Raw genomic sequence first — 18940 nt, forward strand, 5'->3', positions numbered from 1 at the left:
TTCCACCATATTTCTTAAACCAGTAATTTCCTTTCAAATCAGTGAGGGGAAGTGAACAGGTGCACACTTTAGAAGGAAGGATAAATAATTGGGACATAACCAAGTAAAGGGTCATGCACACCATTACAAAAACGAAATCTTCTTATTGGACAAGCACAGGTAGTTCCTCCCTGTTTCAGTCTGTTTTCCTCTGGTGGGGGCCTAATGAACACGACCGTGGTTTACTTGTTTATGTTGCAATAATAAAATCTGGCCAGTAATTTGAGATGTGTGCTCATTTCTGTATGACATATAATTTAATATATGCCACTTAATATATGATCATTTCAGTGCAGTTGCAAGTGAACTGCCCTAAAATAATGGATTCAAATTTTATTCTCAATTTTAGTCATTCGGTAGATACCGGATCACATAAAACACTTTTCTTTTTTTTTGCCAGTAAGTTTATTTCATGTCATGAACTACTAGTAGGGCTCCTGAGTGGCACGGCGGTCTAAGGCACTGCATCTCAGTACAAGAGGTGTCATTGCAGTCCCTGTTTCGAATCCAGGCTGCATCACATCCGTCCGTGATTGGGAGTCCCATAGGGCGGTGCACAACTGGCCCAGTGTCGTCTGGGTTTGGCCGGGGTAGGCCATCATTGTAAATAAGAATTTGTTCTTAACTGACTTTCCTGGTTAAATATAAAAATAATATCCAGGTAAACAATAGGCCTATAGCAAATGCAGCATATGGCATTTGACTCAATGAGCCCAATCAGTCCTCCATGACAACAAAATCATAAACAACAGAAGAATTATTTGGCTAATCTATACTTTCATATTTCCAAGTCCTATTCTTGAAGATCAAGGGGTATAACATTTATTGGAATCACTGGAATTCTAAAAAACTTTGGTCTTTAATGTAAAGATATAATTTAATCGTATTATTATATGTAGTAGAAAGCAATGGTTTAGAATGAAGCCTAAATAACCAACCCATAAAGTAAAATCCATATATGGCCAGCTATGTAAACTTTAACATTGATTTATCCAGCAATAGATGTCGTTCAATTGGTAACATACATTTTTGTCTTCTTCTAATGCCTCTTAAAGGGAAAGTAATCTAAAAGTAATGGAATGTAATCAGATTACGTTACTGAGTTTGGGTAATCCAAAAGTTATGTTACTGATTACAATTTTAGACAGGTAACTAGTAACTGTAACGGATTACATTTAGAAAGGAACATACCCAACCCTGACAATCACATATTTTTTAACCATAAGTATATTGTGTTCTGTATGTACTTGTTGCTACTCAGAAAAATGGCAGATGGTTCAGAAAATGTTCAGTTGACAACAATAGCCTTAATTCAAGTTGATAAAAGCACAAGTGATGTAATAGATGGGCAAAGACACACCACAAGTTACACAAAACTCTAAAAAGAAGGGAACCAGTTCTCACTTCACCTATAAGACAACAGCCAAATGTGATGCATACTTGAGAGAGAGAGAGAGCGAGCGAGAGAGAGATGGCATCAGAGAAAGAGAGCAAGTGAAAGAAGGAAAAGAGACTGTGGAGGCTCAGAGTTTTAGTGCTGTGTGCTCTTCCTGTGTAGTATATGTCTGTTGCTATTTAATATTTCCTTCCATTTGAATTATATATTTGCATTCGGCTTTTACGTGTTTTTTTCCTGTTCATCTCAATCGGATGAGCCACTGGATTCGTTGAGAGACAGAGTCCACTTTGCTATGCATGTGTCATTTTTGGCATTAGCTCACTACTTTACCAAATGGAGCTCTTAAATTTAAGATGGAGGACTAAAGTTCTTTTTTAAAAAGGGCCACACTCACTTTTACTCTGTGAGAGGAAACAGTGATGGAAAGGTTTGGTAACCTGGCAGCTATTGTTGTGAACAGGAAGAATGTGAGAAACTCGCAAGGTAAGCAGAAAAGTAACATCTTTGTACAAGTGTGTCGTCTTATTGAAAGTAAAATAGCAGAGTGAGTGATTTTGGTGCGATAATATTCTCAAGGAAGCTCAGATGTACGTGTAAGAGGAAGTGTCTGTGTGTTTGTGTGTGTGAACCACATGAAAGAGGGAACATAACTGAACACCTTTTTCCAACCACACAGTAACAAAAGTTTTTAGTCAACAAACAATTGTAAGACAACCAGCTCGTGAGAATGTGAAGTAACCTGCCCCTGAATCACTTTCTACTTTTGAGTACCTATTTGAATGAAGCAAATGCTGTGGGTCATTTTCAGTTTACTGTATTATTGATAATTATCCTCATTGTGTGTTCTGTGAATCGCTGCTGAGGATCTCTTGGAATTGTTTCCTTATCATTGATGCTCCTCCAGCTTCTCCACTTCTATGGAGCATTGGAGCAACAAATATAAACCATTTGAATAGCAAAGTATGTTTATAGCCTACAATTGAAATGGCATATTTTTGATTTATGTAAGTGCCTTTTTCATGCTTCCCTTTTTCCTCGTTCAGATGTTTGCAAGTCTCCCAAGGAAGCGCCAAAGTTTGAGTGGCTCCACAAGTACCGCAAAGCCTCCAAAGGCCAAGGTGGCGTCAAACAGACCCTTGCACCCTTGGGAACGACACACACCAAGATCAGCCAGCATAAGAAAACAGGTAAGCCAACAGCCCTCTTTGTGTCCCTCTCAGTCATATCCCTCTCAGTGTGGTAATATCTAGCAAATTCGTGTTGCTGGCAGCTGAAAGAAATTACAGGCCTACACTAAGAAAGCACATGATTGATAATTAACCATGATTCTTGGATCATGATAACTGTATCTGATCCAAAGCCTAGGAGGTGCCCTCCAAAGTGACATCACAAAGCTATGTCATTTCTTATGGTTGTGTGACATGTCTCTTGTTGATTACATTTACATTTACATTACATTTTAGTCATTTAGCAGACGCTCTTATCCAGAGCGACTTACAGTAGTGAATGCATACATTTCATACATTTTTTCTCTCTGTACTGGTCACCCGTGGGAAACGAACTCACAACCCTGGCGTTGCAAACACCATGCTCTACCAACTGAGCCAAAAGTGGCATTATTAAAGTGACTAGTGTTCCATTTATACGTTTCACCAAATTCGAGTGGCTTACCTTAAACAAGTGATTTTCTTAACCACATTCTTTTAAAGGACTTGTTTTACATAGTTATTTTGGTCACTGAGCTTAATGTTAATTTTCAGACATTTTCAAATATTAAAATGTGGAGTCCACGCTGATTTTGTAGTGACCTATCACTTTACATGAGCTAAGGGAAAATACCTACGGGCAGGCACTCAGGCTTTTTCGCAAAAAGAAAAGAAACCATCCCAAAATAATCATCCCAATGATATGACAAAGTTCTAATGAGGAAATACTGTGGTTTAACACTGCTTAAAAAAAACGGAAATCTCTTACTGTCAACCTAACCAAATATGGTTTCGAATGACGATACACTACATGGTCAAAAGTATGTGGACACCTGCCTGTTGAACATCTCATTCCAAAATCCCGTTCTGTCAGCCACTTCGCGGCTGAGCCGTTGTTGCTCCTAGATGTTTCCACTTCACAATAACAGCATTTACAGTTGACCGGGGCAGCTCTAGCATGGCAGAAATATGACAAACTGACTTTTTGGAAAGGTGGCATCCTATGACGGTGCCACGTTGAAACGGGTCATTCTACTGACAATGTTTGTCTATGGAGATTGCATGGCTGTGTGCTCGATTTTATACCAGTCAGCAACGGGTGCGGCTGAAAAAGCCGAATTAACAAATTTAAAGGGGTGTCCACATAGTGTATGTAGTAATTGCTTCTCCAATAGAAATCCCCGATCACGCTTGTAGGCGATGTGATGGCGACGTTGGCTAGCTAAGCTCATGCACAGAAACGCTTCACCAGGTCTAACGGTCGTCTCGCACCGAACTGGGCATGTGCATTTCGTCAAATCAAAGGCGCTCCTTCGATATAAAGTTGTTTTTGATGAAAATGAAAACGGGACAGTTTGTCACGTTCAAGAGGTTGTCGTAATAACATGCACAGCTACTTAAGACACTGGGGCGAATCTAGGTCGTGGCTTTAGATGTAGACTATTTATTTTACAAATTGTTTAAAAAAAAAAAAGTTGATGTTAGTTGGTCTTGTTCAACCTTGGGGAGAGTCACAACATTATCTTCCATGTTGGCTTTAAGTCTAGAAAAATTATTTCACAATGGATCTATCTTCACACTGTGAGAAAGCTATCGCACTGGTGTGCCTGTCAGTGTCAGCCAATGTCAAAGGAAGCTATTTCCTCTGGCACTCCCATTGATAAGCAAAGTGCCCAAACCTGTACATCTACATGCTATTTGCAATGTTGATTTTGTTGTTGTTGTTGTTGTTGTTGTATCTATGGTTGTGTGACATGTCTCTTGTTGATTACATTTACATTTACATTACATTTTAGTCATTTAGCAGACGCTCTTATCCAGAGCGACTTACAGTAGTGAATGCATACATTTCATACATTTTTTCTCTCCGTACTGGTCACCCGTGGGAAACGAACTCACAACCCTGGCGTTGCAAACACCATGCTCTACCAACTGAGCCAAAAGTGGCATTATTAAAGTGACTAGTGTTCCATTTATACGTTTCACCAAATTCGAGTGGCTTACCTTAAACAAGTGATTTTCTTAACCACATTCTTTTAAAGGACTTGTTTTACATAGTTATTTTGGTCACTGAGCTTAATGTTAATTTTCAGACATTTTCAAATATTAAAATGTGGAGTCCACGCTGATTTTGTAGTGACCTATCACTTTACATGAGCTAAGGGAAAATACCTACGGGCAGGCACTCGGGCTTTTTCGCAAAAAGAAAAGAAACCATCCCAAAATAATCATCCCAATGATATGACAAAGTTCTAATGAGGAAATACTGTGGTTTAACACTGCTTAAAAAAAACGGAAATCTCTTACTGTCAACCTAACCAAATATGGTTTCGAATGACGATACACTACATGGTCAAAAGTATGTGGACACCTGCCTGTTGAACATCTCATTCCAAAATCCCGTTCTGTCAGCCACTTCGCGGCTGAGCCGTTGTTGCTCCTAGATGTTTCCACTTCACAATAACAGCATTTACAGTTGACCGGGGCAGCTCTAGCATGGCAGAAATATGACAAACTGACTTTTTGGAAAGGTGGCATCCTATGACGGTGCCACGTTGAAAGTCACTGAGCTCTTCAGTACGGGTCATTCTACTGACAATGTTTGTCTATGGAGATTGCATGGCTGTGTGCTCGATTTTATACCAGTCAGCAACGGGTGCGGCTGAAAAAGCCGAATTAACAAATTTAAAGGGGTGTCCACATAGTGTATGTAGTAATTGCTTCTCCAATAGAAATCCCCGATCGCGCTTGTAGGCGATGTGATGGCGACGTTGGCTAGCTAAGCTCATGCACAGAAACGCTTCACCAGGTCTAACGGTCGTCTCGCACCGAACTGGGCATGTGCATTTCGTCAAATCAAAGGCGCTCCTTCGATATAAAGTTGTTTTTGATGAAAATGAAAACGGGACAGTTTGTCACGTTCAAGAGGTTGTCGTAATAACATGCACAGCTACTTAAGACATTGGGGCGAATCTAGGTCGTGGCTTTAGATGTAGACTATTTATTTTACAAATTGTTTAAAAAAAAAAAAAGTTGATGTTAGTTGGTCTTGTTCAACCTTGGGGAGAGTCACAACATTATCTTCCATGTTGGCTTTAAGTCTAGAAAAATTATTTCACAATGGATCTATCTTCACACTGTGAGAAAGCTATCGCACTGGTGTGCCTGTCAGTGTCAGCCAATGTCAAAGGAAGCTATTTCCTCTGGCACTCCCATTGATAAGCAAAGTGCCCAAACCTGTACATCTACATGCTATTTGCAATGTTGATTTTGTTGTTGTTGTTGTTGTTGTTGTTGTATCTCGTTAGATTTTCTCCTGCAACTGAAACATAATTTTCATTATTTCATGCGAGGCCTACCCATATGCAATTTCTTTATGCATGTGTAATGCATATCATTTCACATTAGTTCAAACATTGGTTGACATGGAAATAATTGTAAGACTGTATTTGGCCGACATAAACGCTTTATAGTTGTGTAAACTTTTGTACTGAAGATTTTTTTTCATTTGCCACTTACCAGAGACCGTCCAATGTTTTCATGGTTGATTAGTTTGGTCTGTGGCACGTTTTCACTTGCGCGAGTGCGCGTGAAAAAAAATGTATTCTCAACATTCCTTGCACGAACAGGTCCTTGGACATTGCACTGCACATAATGCGTGGAAGCACTACTTGGAGATGTCTAGGGTGATTAAAGACACTGGTATGGGGACATGTTTATGATTTACTGTTATATTTAGATGGTATATTTGCTACCGCAGTCTGAAACGCAAGTAACTTTTTTATTTTTATGCAGCAGTGCTTTTTCACGTTAGCTAGCTTAGCTAAGAAGCTAACTTCTGTTAGCTTTTGTTGCTAGCTCTACTTTCTGCCTCTAGCTAAATATGCACAGATTAACGTTACTTGTCATTCCTTGGTTCATGTTAACACATTGACAAAATGATATGTAGCTAGCTAGCTAGCCAGCGTATTAGGTGAAATAACTATATACTCTAGTTAGCTAAGTGGCTTTCTTTATGTGTATGTGTTGAGCAGAGTTGTGGTTTGGAACAAGCGCACTAGCTAAGTAATTACCATGTCAATATTATGGTTTGTAAAGGTTCGCCATCTATATTTGTAAGCTAGCTAAACTAGGGCATATGCTGTACGTTTGCGACAGTTCATCTGTCATTGTGTCCTGATTTGGGTTTGGTAATGCACCATGCAAACCTGACGTCCAGCAGCTTTGGGATTTTCACTGTTTTACCTGTCGCAGTATCTGTCAACTGAACGTGTAAAGCTAGACGGGCAATTAGTAGCCACTTACCATTTTCCATTGGAAATGGATGGACACTGTAGTTTGTGATTGTCTTGGGTTCTCTTTATTTTTGTATCTTGGAAAGTGTCCATACTAGTAGACTGCAGATAAGAACATTACATGTCTCTGCCCATTTTATTATTCCTAGATAGAAAGGGTTATTATATGCAATGCTGAACTTTGTGATGAGCTCTGACTTCTTTGCACCGACTTTTGTGCACCCACACTCTAGTATACTACAGCTAAGTGGTTGACTCTCACTTTTCATGTTTCTATTTTAAGACTGCAATAAGTGATAGCAAGACTGAATGGTGAAAGTGGAGCTTGCTGTATAGAATGAATAGTGGAGGCATGCTATCAATAGTTCCAACCGTTGGATTGGTCTCACTGACATTTTTGTATAATAATTCATGTGTGGTATATGTATGCAGAAGTCTGAAAGCTATCCATTCAATTCTCATAGGGTTTGATCATGCACTGTAATTTTGCCTTTACAGTGGATTGTTTGTTGGTGTAGCATTTAACAGGCTTAAAGAGCCTTACAATGACCACAGAGGAGTATAAAGCATGCAGCGGATTACTGTAAGTCCTGCTAATAAGACACTTTATAGGCTAGCTCATTTTCCCTTCTCTGTGGACAGGACAAGGGTAAAATGCAGTGACTCATTCTTCTCAAATAGGTCAATTGAAAGCCAATGTAGGCGTAGATGTTTACTTTCAATATTAGGTTAGGTCAAGGACTGGGAAGCTCCCTTGGGAGTTGGAATCTTGTGTATTATTTAGGACTCAGGTGAAATGCAGTAAGTCATACTTCGGAAATAGCTGAGATCCACTGTAGTCCTTGGTCTAGATGTTGACTTTCAACATGAGCCTGGCTTGGTGACTGGGAAGCTGTCTAGGGAGTTGGGAACTAGGAATCTTGTGTGTTGGGGCTTACTCCTCCTCCACATTGGCCTCTCACAGCTCTCTGGGAGTTTCCGTCTGATCTCACAGGGCATAGTTTGTTTCCATTTCCTGTGTTCCAATAGCACGCGCGCACACACTACAAATGGAAATTTGTGCCACAGCCCCCCACTACACTGTAATTGATACCGCCATTTTGTTTACTCAAAATAGCGTACTGGCTCTCTAATGCCCCTGTTTTGGACACCAGTATGCCTAAAGACAGCATTCAATAGCCTATACTTCACCCTCTCACTCTTGGTTAGCTGTTAAAACAATATATTCCATTATTTCTGCAGTCTTTATCAGGAATTGTAACTGCTGTAGCTGTAGCCTCTGATTTCTAAGCGATTTCATTGCACTACATAACTTTGTGTTCTTCCTCTGGTATTGGTTTGCAGTCACTTTCCATAAACAATAGATAAAGCTAACATTTATCTTGACGGTCTTGTGAGAGTGTATAGTATGCAAGGAATTACCCTGAGATGGTAAGAACGTGTGTGTGTGTGTGTGTGTGTGTGTGTGTGTGTGTGTGTGTGTGTGTGTGTGTGTGATTCGAATTAGGCTTTGCTAAAGGATGAGCCTATGTTTACGTTGTATTAGCCTATGTGAACTTCCAACTGTTTTTCTAAGGAAAGGTTGGCCCAAGTCCTATCCTATTGCAGGAAGCTATTGGTTCCTGAAGTTGTTAGGTCTAGTTCACGAAGCAACTCAATACATTTTGTGCTTAGCCTTGGGTGTAATCATTAGTCCAAACCGTTGCAAATGGAAAACATTTAGCAATAAACAAGAGTTTCTATTGGATAAATTCAGTTAGGTCTCCCAGTTTTCATTCCTGTTTGCTTCATTTGGTTCCTAGTGAATACACCATTGGTCCCAGATTTGTTTTTGCTATCTTGTCCTCATACTGGATAAGAAATCTCAAAAGCTTGTAGGCCTGTTGCATGAAAACATGTTGGCTATTTTCTTGCACAGCAGCTTGTATTGAGTTGATTCCCGAAAACAGTATGCAATAAACAATCAACTCGCAATCTGATACAGCTATGTAAGACGGTTGGTGGTTAAACAAAAAAAACGATACTCCCTCTAAAGCAATTTCCTCTTTAATACACTTGCCATGTTCGTAGAGTTTCTTCTGCCAAGCAGTAGCAGACAGTGGCCTTATTGTGTTAGACTCAGGCTTTCACACTTCCATTGATTTAAACAACTTAAAATGCAATGTCTTGTCTAGGGTATCTTGCAATAGAGATTTGATGTCAGTGAGATTAACCTGGATAAATAAAGGTTATGCCTGAACAAAAATATAAACGCGATATGCAACAATTTCAAAGATTTTACTGAGTTACAGTTCATATAAGGAAATCCAGTCAATTGGAATAAATTAATTAGGCCCTAATCTATGGATTTCACATGCCTTGGAATACAGATATGCATCTGTTGGCCACATATACCTTGAAAAAGACAGTCAGTATCTGGTGTGACAAACATTTGCCTCATGCAGTGCGTCATCTCCTTCGCATAGAGTTGATTGTGGCCTGTGAAATGTTGTCCCACTCCACTTCAATGGCTGTGCGAAGTTGGCGGGAACTTGAACACACTGCCGTACAGAATGTTCCACATGCTCAATGGGTGACATGTCTGAGTATGCAGGCCATGGAAGAACTGGGACATTTTCAGCTTCCAGGAATTGTGTACAGATCCTTGCGACATGGGGCCCGTGCATTATCATGCTGAAATATGAGGTGATGGTGGCGGATGAATGGCTCGACAATGGGCCTCAGGATCTCGTCATGGTATTTTTGTGCATTTAAATTGCCATTGACAAAATGCAGTTTGTTTTTCGTAGCTTATGCCTCCCCATACCATAACACCACCGCAACCATGGGGCACTCTGTTCACAACGTTGACATCAGCAAACCACTCGCCCACACAACACCATACCATCTGTCTGCCATCTGCCCGGTACAGTTGAAACCGCAATTCATCCATAAAGTGTACACTTCTCCAGCGTACCAGTGGCCATCGAAGGTGAGCGTTTGCCCACTGAACTGAACTGCAGTCAGGTCAAGAGCCTGGTGAGGACGACGAGCATGCAGATGAGCTTCACTGAGACTGTTTGTGCAGAAATCATTTTGTGGTGCAAACCTACAGTTTCATCAGCTGTCTGGGTGGCTGGTCTCAGACCATCCCGCAGGTGAAGAAGCCGGATGTGGAGGTCCTGGGCTGGTGTGGTTACACGTGGTCTGTGGTTGTAAGGCCGGTTGGATGTACTTCCAAATACTCTAAAACAACATTTGGAGGCAGCTTATGGTAGGGAAATTAACATTCAATGCTCTGGTGGACATTCCTGCAGTCAGCATGCCAATTTCACGTTCCTTCAACTTGAGACATCTGTGGCATGGTGTTGTGACAACTGTACATTTTAGAGTGGCCTTTTAATGTCCCCAGCATTAGGTGCACCTGTGTAATGATCATGCTGTTTAATCAGCTTCTTGATGTGTCAAACCTGTCAGGTGGATGGATTATCTTGGCAAAGGAGAAATCCTCACTAACAGGGATGTTAAGTTTGTACACAACATTTGCGAGAAAATAAGCTTTTTGTGCGTATGCAACATTTCTGTGATCTTTTATTTCAGCTCATGAAACATGGCATAAACACTTTACATGTTGCGTTTTTTTATATATTTTTTTATATGTTTCACTATAGAATATTATAAAATGCTATATCTAATGCAATGCCTTTGAAGACAGCCTCAGTCCATTTTACATACATCCGAGTTGGCAAGGACCAAATCGACTTCACTATTGACCTGTGTGGTCTATTTCAGGCATGAGCTGATTTGATTCTTCACCGGCGAAGCATTTGCATTGCTAGCTCCAGGGGCCTTTATAGGATTAGTGTTTGCACATGGCAATGTATTTGCCTGATTAGAATGACTTGGTTTACAACTCCTGTTGTCTCTCTTCCTTTCTCTTGCTCGCTCACTCTTTCTCTTTATCTCCTGCTCTTTCAACTCCCTCCCACGCTCTCTTTCTTGCTTTGTCTGTCTCTCACTCAACAGGGAACTCATTGAACGCAGTAAGCAGATCCCCAGTAGAAGGAAACAAAAGGGTCAACAGTGGAGTGGAGCACCCCAGAGTGGAGTCCAGCCCAGAGAGGTAAGTACTGAACACCACTCTCCTCTCTCTGACAGTGGTATGCAAATGGTTGGCGCTTGACGAAGGATAAAATGGACGAGTGTGCCATGTTGCATTTCTGCTCTCGTCCTCTAACCCCGGTCCTGTATTGATGACATTGAAATGTTTATGTTGCGATTATTCATTAGCCATGTTGTTCATTAGCCCGGCTGGAAGCTATACTGCATGTGTAGCCCGCCTTGACCCTATTACAAAATCACTATATAATGTCTCTCACAACATTAGCTTCCGTCCAGGCTAATGAACATCATGACTTAAGAAAAAAAAACATCCACAACACAAACCATCCTAGACATTAAATAATGATAGCCTAATTGTAGCTCTGCATAGGAAAGAACTTGGTGCCGAGTGCAAACACACTCTTGTGATACCTTTAGTTGGTTTATTCTGAAAGGAGATGTGTAGTGGTAGTAGATGTTATACAGTAGTAAAGGAGTGCAACTACATTTCTGGCCCTCCTGCCCCCCCCCACCCAGACCGTGTTTATATTCACATTTTGTCATTTAGCAGACTTTCTGATCTAGAGCAATCTACCATCAGTGCATTCAACTAAGGTAGCTGAAACCTCCACATAGCACAATCATTGCAAGTAAAAACGTCCATCTTGGGGGCCCCGCAGCCAAGGGAAAGTGAAGCGTGAGGGCTGGGATGAGCTGAAGTGCGAGGGCAGGGATGACCTGGTACGTCAGTCCAGTCACACAGCGTCCAACAAAGCCACAATGCTAGCCATGCCGCAGTTTGGCCTGCGCGACAACCTCGTCCGCTGTGAGCTGCTCAAGAACGAGGACATCTACACCTACCTGGAGAATTTCAGGTAACCCCACTGCCTCTGTCCCTATCAAAGTCACTGTAACATGTATTCTTATATCCTTTTCATGTTGCTGGGCTGGTTAAGCATCCACCATTGCTGGACCAGTGACTAGCCCGCTACTCTATTACTTTATTCACAAGCCAAGCCGACTGGTACTGTGCTGGTCTGGTAACACATCCAGTTGCTGGAAAGGACCTTGTTAAATTAAATATCCCACCTACCACAATTTGCTCCGGGTTGGCACAATAGTGTGAAAAAGGTATGTTTAAGCAATAAGGCCGGATGGGGTTTAGTATATGTCCAATATACCACGGCTAATGGCTGTTCTTAGGCATGACGCAACGCTGTGGTATATTGGCCATATATCACAAACCCCTGAGGTGCCTTATTGCTATTAAAAACTGATTACCCATGTAATTAGATCAGTCAAAATAAATATTTTGTCATACCTGTGGTATACGGTCTGATATCACGACTGTTAGCCAATCAGCATTCAGGGCTCGACCCACCCAGTTTTTGTATTTGTAGTATCCAACTTCTATGCAAACCAACATCGATGACTCATCACAATTATCAGGAACAGCAGTCAAAACGCAAGCTACAGGGTTGACACATTTTGCGGTAAACAGGATGTCAGTGTAGAGTTGTGAGAAAGCATCTCATAGCTATAACTGACGAATTAAAGAATTGTCCATTTCCATGTAATGTTGAAGGAAATGGTTGCTCTCGAATTACTATCCATACTCATAGTAATTCATTTCTAATGCAGGTTTTAAGCAAAAGGGTTTTACAAATGTCTTGGTGATAACAAGCGTTTGGTTCTATCCCAATCTCTCCACCCACTTGTACAAATACCTTTACGAACTTGAAAGTGACTGGTATATGGAAACTCCGTCTAGCCCATGTCTACACCAATCCAATGCTTTTACATTTGTGGGCAGTAGTGGAAAAGTACACACTTCAGGAGGAAGAAAAGATTATAAGGATGCAGGAGGTTTGTACAGATGCCATGATAACAAGTACAGATCATGGACAGTGTCATGATGACAAGTGATTTATACTACAATGCCCTCTGGTGGTGGACACACACATAGCTCTGTGAAGTGTTTAGGTTCTTAACGCCCATTGCACCATCTGAAGGGGCTTGCTAAGGTCATGTCTGCCAGACACCCGCACAGTTCACCAGTTACGCCTATATTAGGCAGTGTTAGGCTTTGCTCCCACTCTCTTACTTTGTACTTACCACTCCTCTCAGTTTCTTCCTAGGCACGTACAATGTGAACGGCCAAACCCCCAAAGAAGGCCTCCGTCCCTGGCTGGGCTCCACATCCACTCCCCCTGACATGTACTGTGTGGGGTAAGTCCCATCCCATCCACCCAGGCATTACAAATCAATTCCCCTCTAAATCCATAGCCCACATAGACACTGACTGTACCGTCTGAGACCCCACTACAAGAGGGTGAGTTAAGTCATAGATTGTGTGCAGTGGGAAGACAGTCGTTGTTGCTACAGCAGCAACAGAGCCAATTCAGCCAAACCTCTATGAATCGTGTCTCCTTCCCAGTGTGCACGACTAGTCTTGTGGTGTTGCAGATGATAAAAATAAAAAACATTTATGTAATCTGCGAATTAGGAACTTTAACACAAGGTTTTCAACCGTAGAAGAGACAGTCAGTTGAGAAGAGTTTACTCACGCTCTCCTTGATCATGTTTATCAGGGCACGCTGTCTCAAAACGCTTAGCAACGGAAAACCAAAATAATTATTAATTGGTTACCTTCGGATAGTACCTCCCCCATTTTGTTCCGTGCCTACTGAACATGAGCCTGTGTTGCAGGTTCCAGGAGCTGGACCTGAGCAAGGAGGCCTTCTTCTTCAACGACACGCCCAAGGAGACCGAGTGGATGAAGGCTGTGTCTGAGGGGCTGCATCCAGACGCCAAGTACGCCTTAGTAAGAACCTCCCTCTCCTTCAGTTAACCACTGGCCACTTGGCATGCCCAGTCTTGCTACTGCCACAAGGTTGTGTGTCCTAATACCAATGTAAAAACATCTAGCTGTAGACGCCCTCATCTGCTAGTGACTTAATGCCGACTCCACTTTAGTCTGACCCACTACAGGCGGTCCAGGAAGAACCAGGCACGTGTCCATATCCACAAAGAAAGGAAGTTAACTGGTAATGCGGCTATATAGTCAGGTCTGTACATAACATAGCATTACACACACATTAGGCACACTAACACAGTAGGCCTACTACAGAAGCATATCAGCTGAGGGAGGAGCTAATCACTGATGAGGCTAGCTGACAGTCAGGATTTATGGCCATGTCTCTCCAACCAGCTAGAGATCTTATCTGATTTTTAGGAGGCACCTTTGCTTAATTTGGGGCTCCCGAGTGGCGCAGCGGTCTAAGGCACTGCATCTCAGTGCTTGAGGCGTCACTACAGACACCCTGGTTCAAATCCAGGCTGTATCACAACCGGCCATGATTGGGAGTCCCATAGGGTGGCGCACAATTGGCCCAGCATAGTCTGGTATAGGCTGTCATTGTAAATAATAATTTGTTCTTAACTGACTTGCCTAGTTAAATAAAGGTAAAAAAATTATAATAATTACTGGGCCAAGGCTGTAAATCAAGTGCACATGCTCGAGTGCACCAGGCTTTCTAGAATCTTCCACAACTTACTTTAGCTTGAATATAACACACTCTCTTGCAGTAGTTGAAACATGCACTTAATTCTTGTGATAATAGCTGCAGACATGCAATAGTTACAGTGGCTGGCAGTTCTGTAATTAGACGACATGCATGAGGTAAACAATGCTACCAGCTGGCGACAGAACAAATGTACATATGTAACAAGATAACCAACTCTAGCAAGGTTTCAGTAGCATGCATTAAACATCCACAACAGTAGAAGGCCCCAATTTTCATTGTGGATGCACGCACAAACACGTCTAGAAAACACACTGAAAACTTGGTCCCCAGCCAAACTTTGCGTCCTCATCGGCTGAAGATGATAACCACTCTGAGCTAGAGTGGGAGGGGCCAGAGTCCAAATGTCCATTTGGGCACGCTGATTGGCTGAAACAGACAGCAGAGAAGGGGAGAAATCACCCTAATGGTCCTGTGGGGAAGGTTTCTTGCATGTTTCTTCTTTATAACTGAGGCCCTGTTTGAATACGCCAAAAACGCATCCTTCCTTCCTTAAAATAAAATAATCACCGATGTGAGAGGGTTGGATTGGTTAAAGAAGCGGGGTGCTAATCTTGCTTTCACTTGTCCAAGCACATGCATGTCAGTGATTACCTCAAGTCAGTGAGGAAGGAAGGATGCATGTGGTCACAGTTTGTACAACTGAGTGTCTCTGTACTACAAATGTTTCCAAAGCAAAGTGTTATGATGTTGTAATGACTTATTTGCTTCCCTTTATACTGTAAAGTGTGGTTTTGTTAACCTGGTGATAGCTTGTACATGAGCTTCTCTCTCTTCCGATCTTCTTTTTATCTAGGCTTATTTCCCCTTTTTATAAATTGCAGACTCAAGCCAAACTGCTTCTTCCTCTTTGAAGGCTCGTAAAGATTTTCTCACTCAATCGCCCAGTATGATGACATGTAATTTGTCAGTCCTCTGTCACTGGTGTGAATTTAGCACACTTGGTCACTTCGTAATTGACATAGCATAGGTCAAGAGTCTGTGAAATGGCTGGTTTCACATGAATATGATAATGTTGTGTTAAATCCTACTTAGGTTTATACCCTTGACAGGATTGAATGTGGAACAGTCTTGCTGTTAGCAATTTCGCATTTTTGCTCCTGCAGTGTTGACATGAACAATATTGCGTCGTCCTGTATTCCACTTCACTGCGGTCCTCCTGACCAGATCTCTATTGTTTACTCCTTCCGCTAACGCTACGTGAACAACCATAGGTGTTTCGTAAACAGCACAAACACATCTAGGATCAGGCTAATAGCTAATGCTTGTATTGTCCTGTCTGTGACCTATGACCCCTGTGTATCCCTACAGGTGAAACTGGTTCGTCTGGTGGGCATCATGCTGCTGTTCTATGTGAGGAATGAGCACGCCAAGCACATCTCTGAGATGGAGGCAGAGACCGTGGGCACCGGCATCATGGGTAGAATGGTAGGTTGTGTGTGTCCAGTGAGGGTATAGTAGGAGTACTTATCCTTGGCCGCTAAGCGGGCTGTAATCAATTGCTTAGCAGTCTTGGAAGTTTAGAGTAGCAGGAGGTTGGGTGGCGTCCACTAGTTTCATTTACCTTCCATTTTACAGTTAGATAAGGCGTTATATTGCTCTACAACCCCTTCTACCTACAAACTCAGCTTTTACCAGGGTTTAGAAAACCAGTTTTCCTCACATTTGTAGCCCCAAATACACCAGACTTGGAACCAAGGTATGTTTGGAAAACATATTAGATTTCCTATTGTTCATAGAGCTATATTTTTTTGTATACAGACGTCGCGTTCGAGTGACGCGCTCACATCCCGGTACCAAAAAGCTCTGTAGCAGGATAGCTAACGCTAAAGTCGGGACCTTGACAAACTTAACAGTGAGTGAGGGATGACCATGAAAACAGACTGATGGCTATAGCTATGTTCAACCAGTTGATTATTCTTCTGGCTTTATCTAGCTCTATTTGTGATAGTTTACCTTGCCTCACAGGCTTGTTAGCTATCCAATCCTCTGACATCTGCAATGTTTTTGACAATGACCATCTGATTCATGTTTGTTAATAACTTACACGAGCTGCATTTGAAGTTGCATGTGATCGTATCCACTGCTAGATAAACAAAGCTTTTTCTGAAACTGTACTGCGTGTGCTACTTTTCATGACACAGCAGGGAAATGGTTTGTTCTATAAAGGCACATAATGTAAAATGTTTTACAAACACCTCTCAGGGAAACAAAGGTGCTGTGGCCATCCGCTTCCGCTTCCACAACTCTGACATCTGTGTGGTCAACTCCCACCTGGCCGCCCACATCGAGGAGTACGAGAGGCGCAACCAGGACTACAAGGACATCTGCAGCAGGCTGCTTTTCCGCCAGCACGACCCCGCCGTGGCCCCACTCGCCATCATGAAGCATGAGTATGAACAAGTCTTTAGTACAAAGCAGTATTTCCACTTTTCAGGGTTGTGTTCATTAGGGCATGATTTTTTTAAATGTTTTACATGTTTTGGAACCAAAACATTTAAATGAGCATTTCTTATTGGATATGTTTTGGGTTGTGTTCATTAGGGCACACGTCGATAATATTTAGCAAAGGAAAACAAGAGTGTTTCTTATTGGACGAGTCCAGATAACCCCTGCCTTTTTTCAGTATTTTTTTTGTTTGTTTTTTGTGTGCCTAATGAACAGGACCCTGGATTTGATAGTTGTGGTGGTACATCATCCTTTGTATTTATTCCAGCATGGTGCCATTTTCTCAAGGGAACAAAATGAGCGAATGTATTATGTAAACATTTGATCACAAGACCAGTGCACCTTGCCAATTTCACATAACTTTATAATGGCTTACATGAACATTTGAAATGAATGCAGTGTTTTGATGCAGTCGTAGAATGGGATGAGTTCTAGAACCACATGCAAAGCCACCGCCACATGCAAAGCCACCGCCACCGTTTTCCATGTTGAAGTAGAAATATACTGCTCAAAAAAATAAAGGGAACACTTAAATAACACATACTAGATCTGAATGAAAGAAATAATCTAATTAAATACTTTTTTCTTTACATAGTTGAATGTGCTGACAACAAAATCACACAAAAATAATCAATGGAAATCCAATTTATCAACCCATGGAGGTCTGGATTTGGAGTCACACTCAAAATGAAAGTGGAAAACCACACTACAGGATGATCCAACTTTGATGTAATGTCCTTAAAACAAGTCAAAATGAGGCTCAATAGTGTGTGTGGCCTCCACGTGCCTGTATGACCTCCCTACAATGCCTGGGCATGCTCCTGATGAGGTGGCGGATGGTCTCCTGAGGGATCTCCTCCCAGACCTGGACTAAAGCATCCGCCAACTCCTGGACAGTCTGTGCTGCAACGTGGCATTGGTGGATGGAGCGAGACATGATGTCCCAGATGTGCTCAATTGGATTCAGGTCTGGGGAACGGGCGGGCCAGTCCATTGCATCAATGCCTTCCTCTTGCAGGAACTGCTGACACACTCCAGCCACATGAGGTCTAGCATTGTCTTGCATTAGGAAGAACCCAGGGCCAACCGCACCAGCATATGGTCTCACAAGGGGTCTGAGGATCTCATCTCGGTACCTAATGGCAGTCAGGCTACCTCTGGCGAGCACATGGAGGGCTGTGCGGCCCCCCAAAGAAATGCCACCGCCAAACCGGTCATGCTGGAGGATGTTGCAGGCAGCAGAACGTTCTCCACGGTGTCTCCAGACTCTGCCACGTCTGTCACGTGCTCAGTGTGAACCTGCTTTCATCTGTGAAGAGCACAGGGCGCCAGTGGCGAATTTGACAATCTTGGTGTTCTCTGGCAAATGCCAAACGTCCTGCACGGTGTTGGGCTGTAAGCACAACCCCCACCTGTGGACGTCGGGCCCTCACACCACCCTCATGGAGTCTGTTTCTGACCGTTTGAGCAGACACATGCACATTTGTGGCCTGCTGGAGGTCATTTTGCAGGGCTCTGGCAGTGCTTCTCCTGCTCCTCCTTGTACAAAGGCGGAGGTAGCGGTCCTGCTGCTGGGTTGTTGCCCTCATACGACCTCCTCCACGTCTCCTGATGTACTGGCCTGTCTCCTGGTAGCGCCTCCATGCTCTGGACACTACGCTGACAGACACAGCAAACCTTCTTGCCACAGCTCGCATTGATGTGCCATCCTGGATGAGCTGCACTACCTGAGCCACTTGTGTGGGTTGTAGACTCCGTCTCATGCTACCACTAGAGTGAAAGCACCGCCAGCATTCAAAAGTGACCAAAACATCAGCCAGGAAGCATAAGAACTGAGAAGTGGTCTGTGGTCCCCACCTGCAGAACCACTCCTTTATTGGGGGTGTCTTG

At 42.5% G+C, this 18940-nt stretch overlaps 1 protein-coding gene across 4 annotated transcripts in view; it reads left to right on the forward strand.

The window, feature by feature from the left end:
- Window positions 1-18940, forward strand: part of LOC106583242 (type II inositol 1,4,5-trisphosphate 5-phosphatase) — a 31714-nt gene that overhangs the window by 1975 nt on the left and 10799 nt on the right. For 2 of the 4 annotated variants that reach the window (XR_006761158.1, XM_014167185.2), the window contains exons 6-12: window positions 2482-2625; window positions 10944-11040; window positions 11699-11893; window positions 13146-13247; window positions 13728-13842; window positions 15914-16030; window positions 16808-16995. Coding sequence is in view for 3 of the 4 variants with exons in the window: in XM_014167185.2 (XP_014022660.2) it covers window positions 2482-2625; window positions 10944-11040; window positions 11699-11893; window positions 13146-13247; window positions 13728-13842; window positions 15914-16030; window positions 16808-16995 (958 nt within the window). In the remaining variant the exon portion in view is untranslated. Of the gene's footprint in view, window positions 1-1488; window positions 1922-2481; window positions 2626-6208; window positions 6346-10943; window positions 11041-11698; window positions 11894-13145; window positions 13248-13727; window positions 13843-15913; window positions 16031-16807; window positions 16996-18940 lie in introns of those variants that run through there. The other 2 variants (XM_014167187.2, XM_014167189.2) reach the window with 2 other exon arrangements.

Source organism: Salmo salar, chromosome ssa02, assembly GCF_905237065.1.
Source record: "Salmo salar chromosome ssa02, Ssal_v3.1, whole genome shotgun sequence".
NCBI classification, from domain to species: Eukaryota; Metazoa; Chordata; class Actinopteri; order Salmoniformes; family Salmonidae; genus Salmo; species Salmo salar.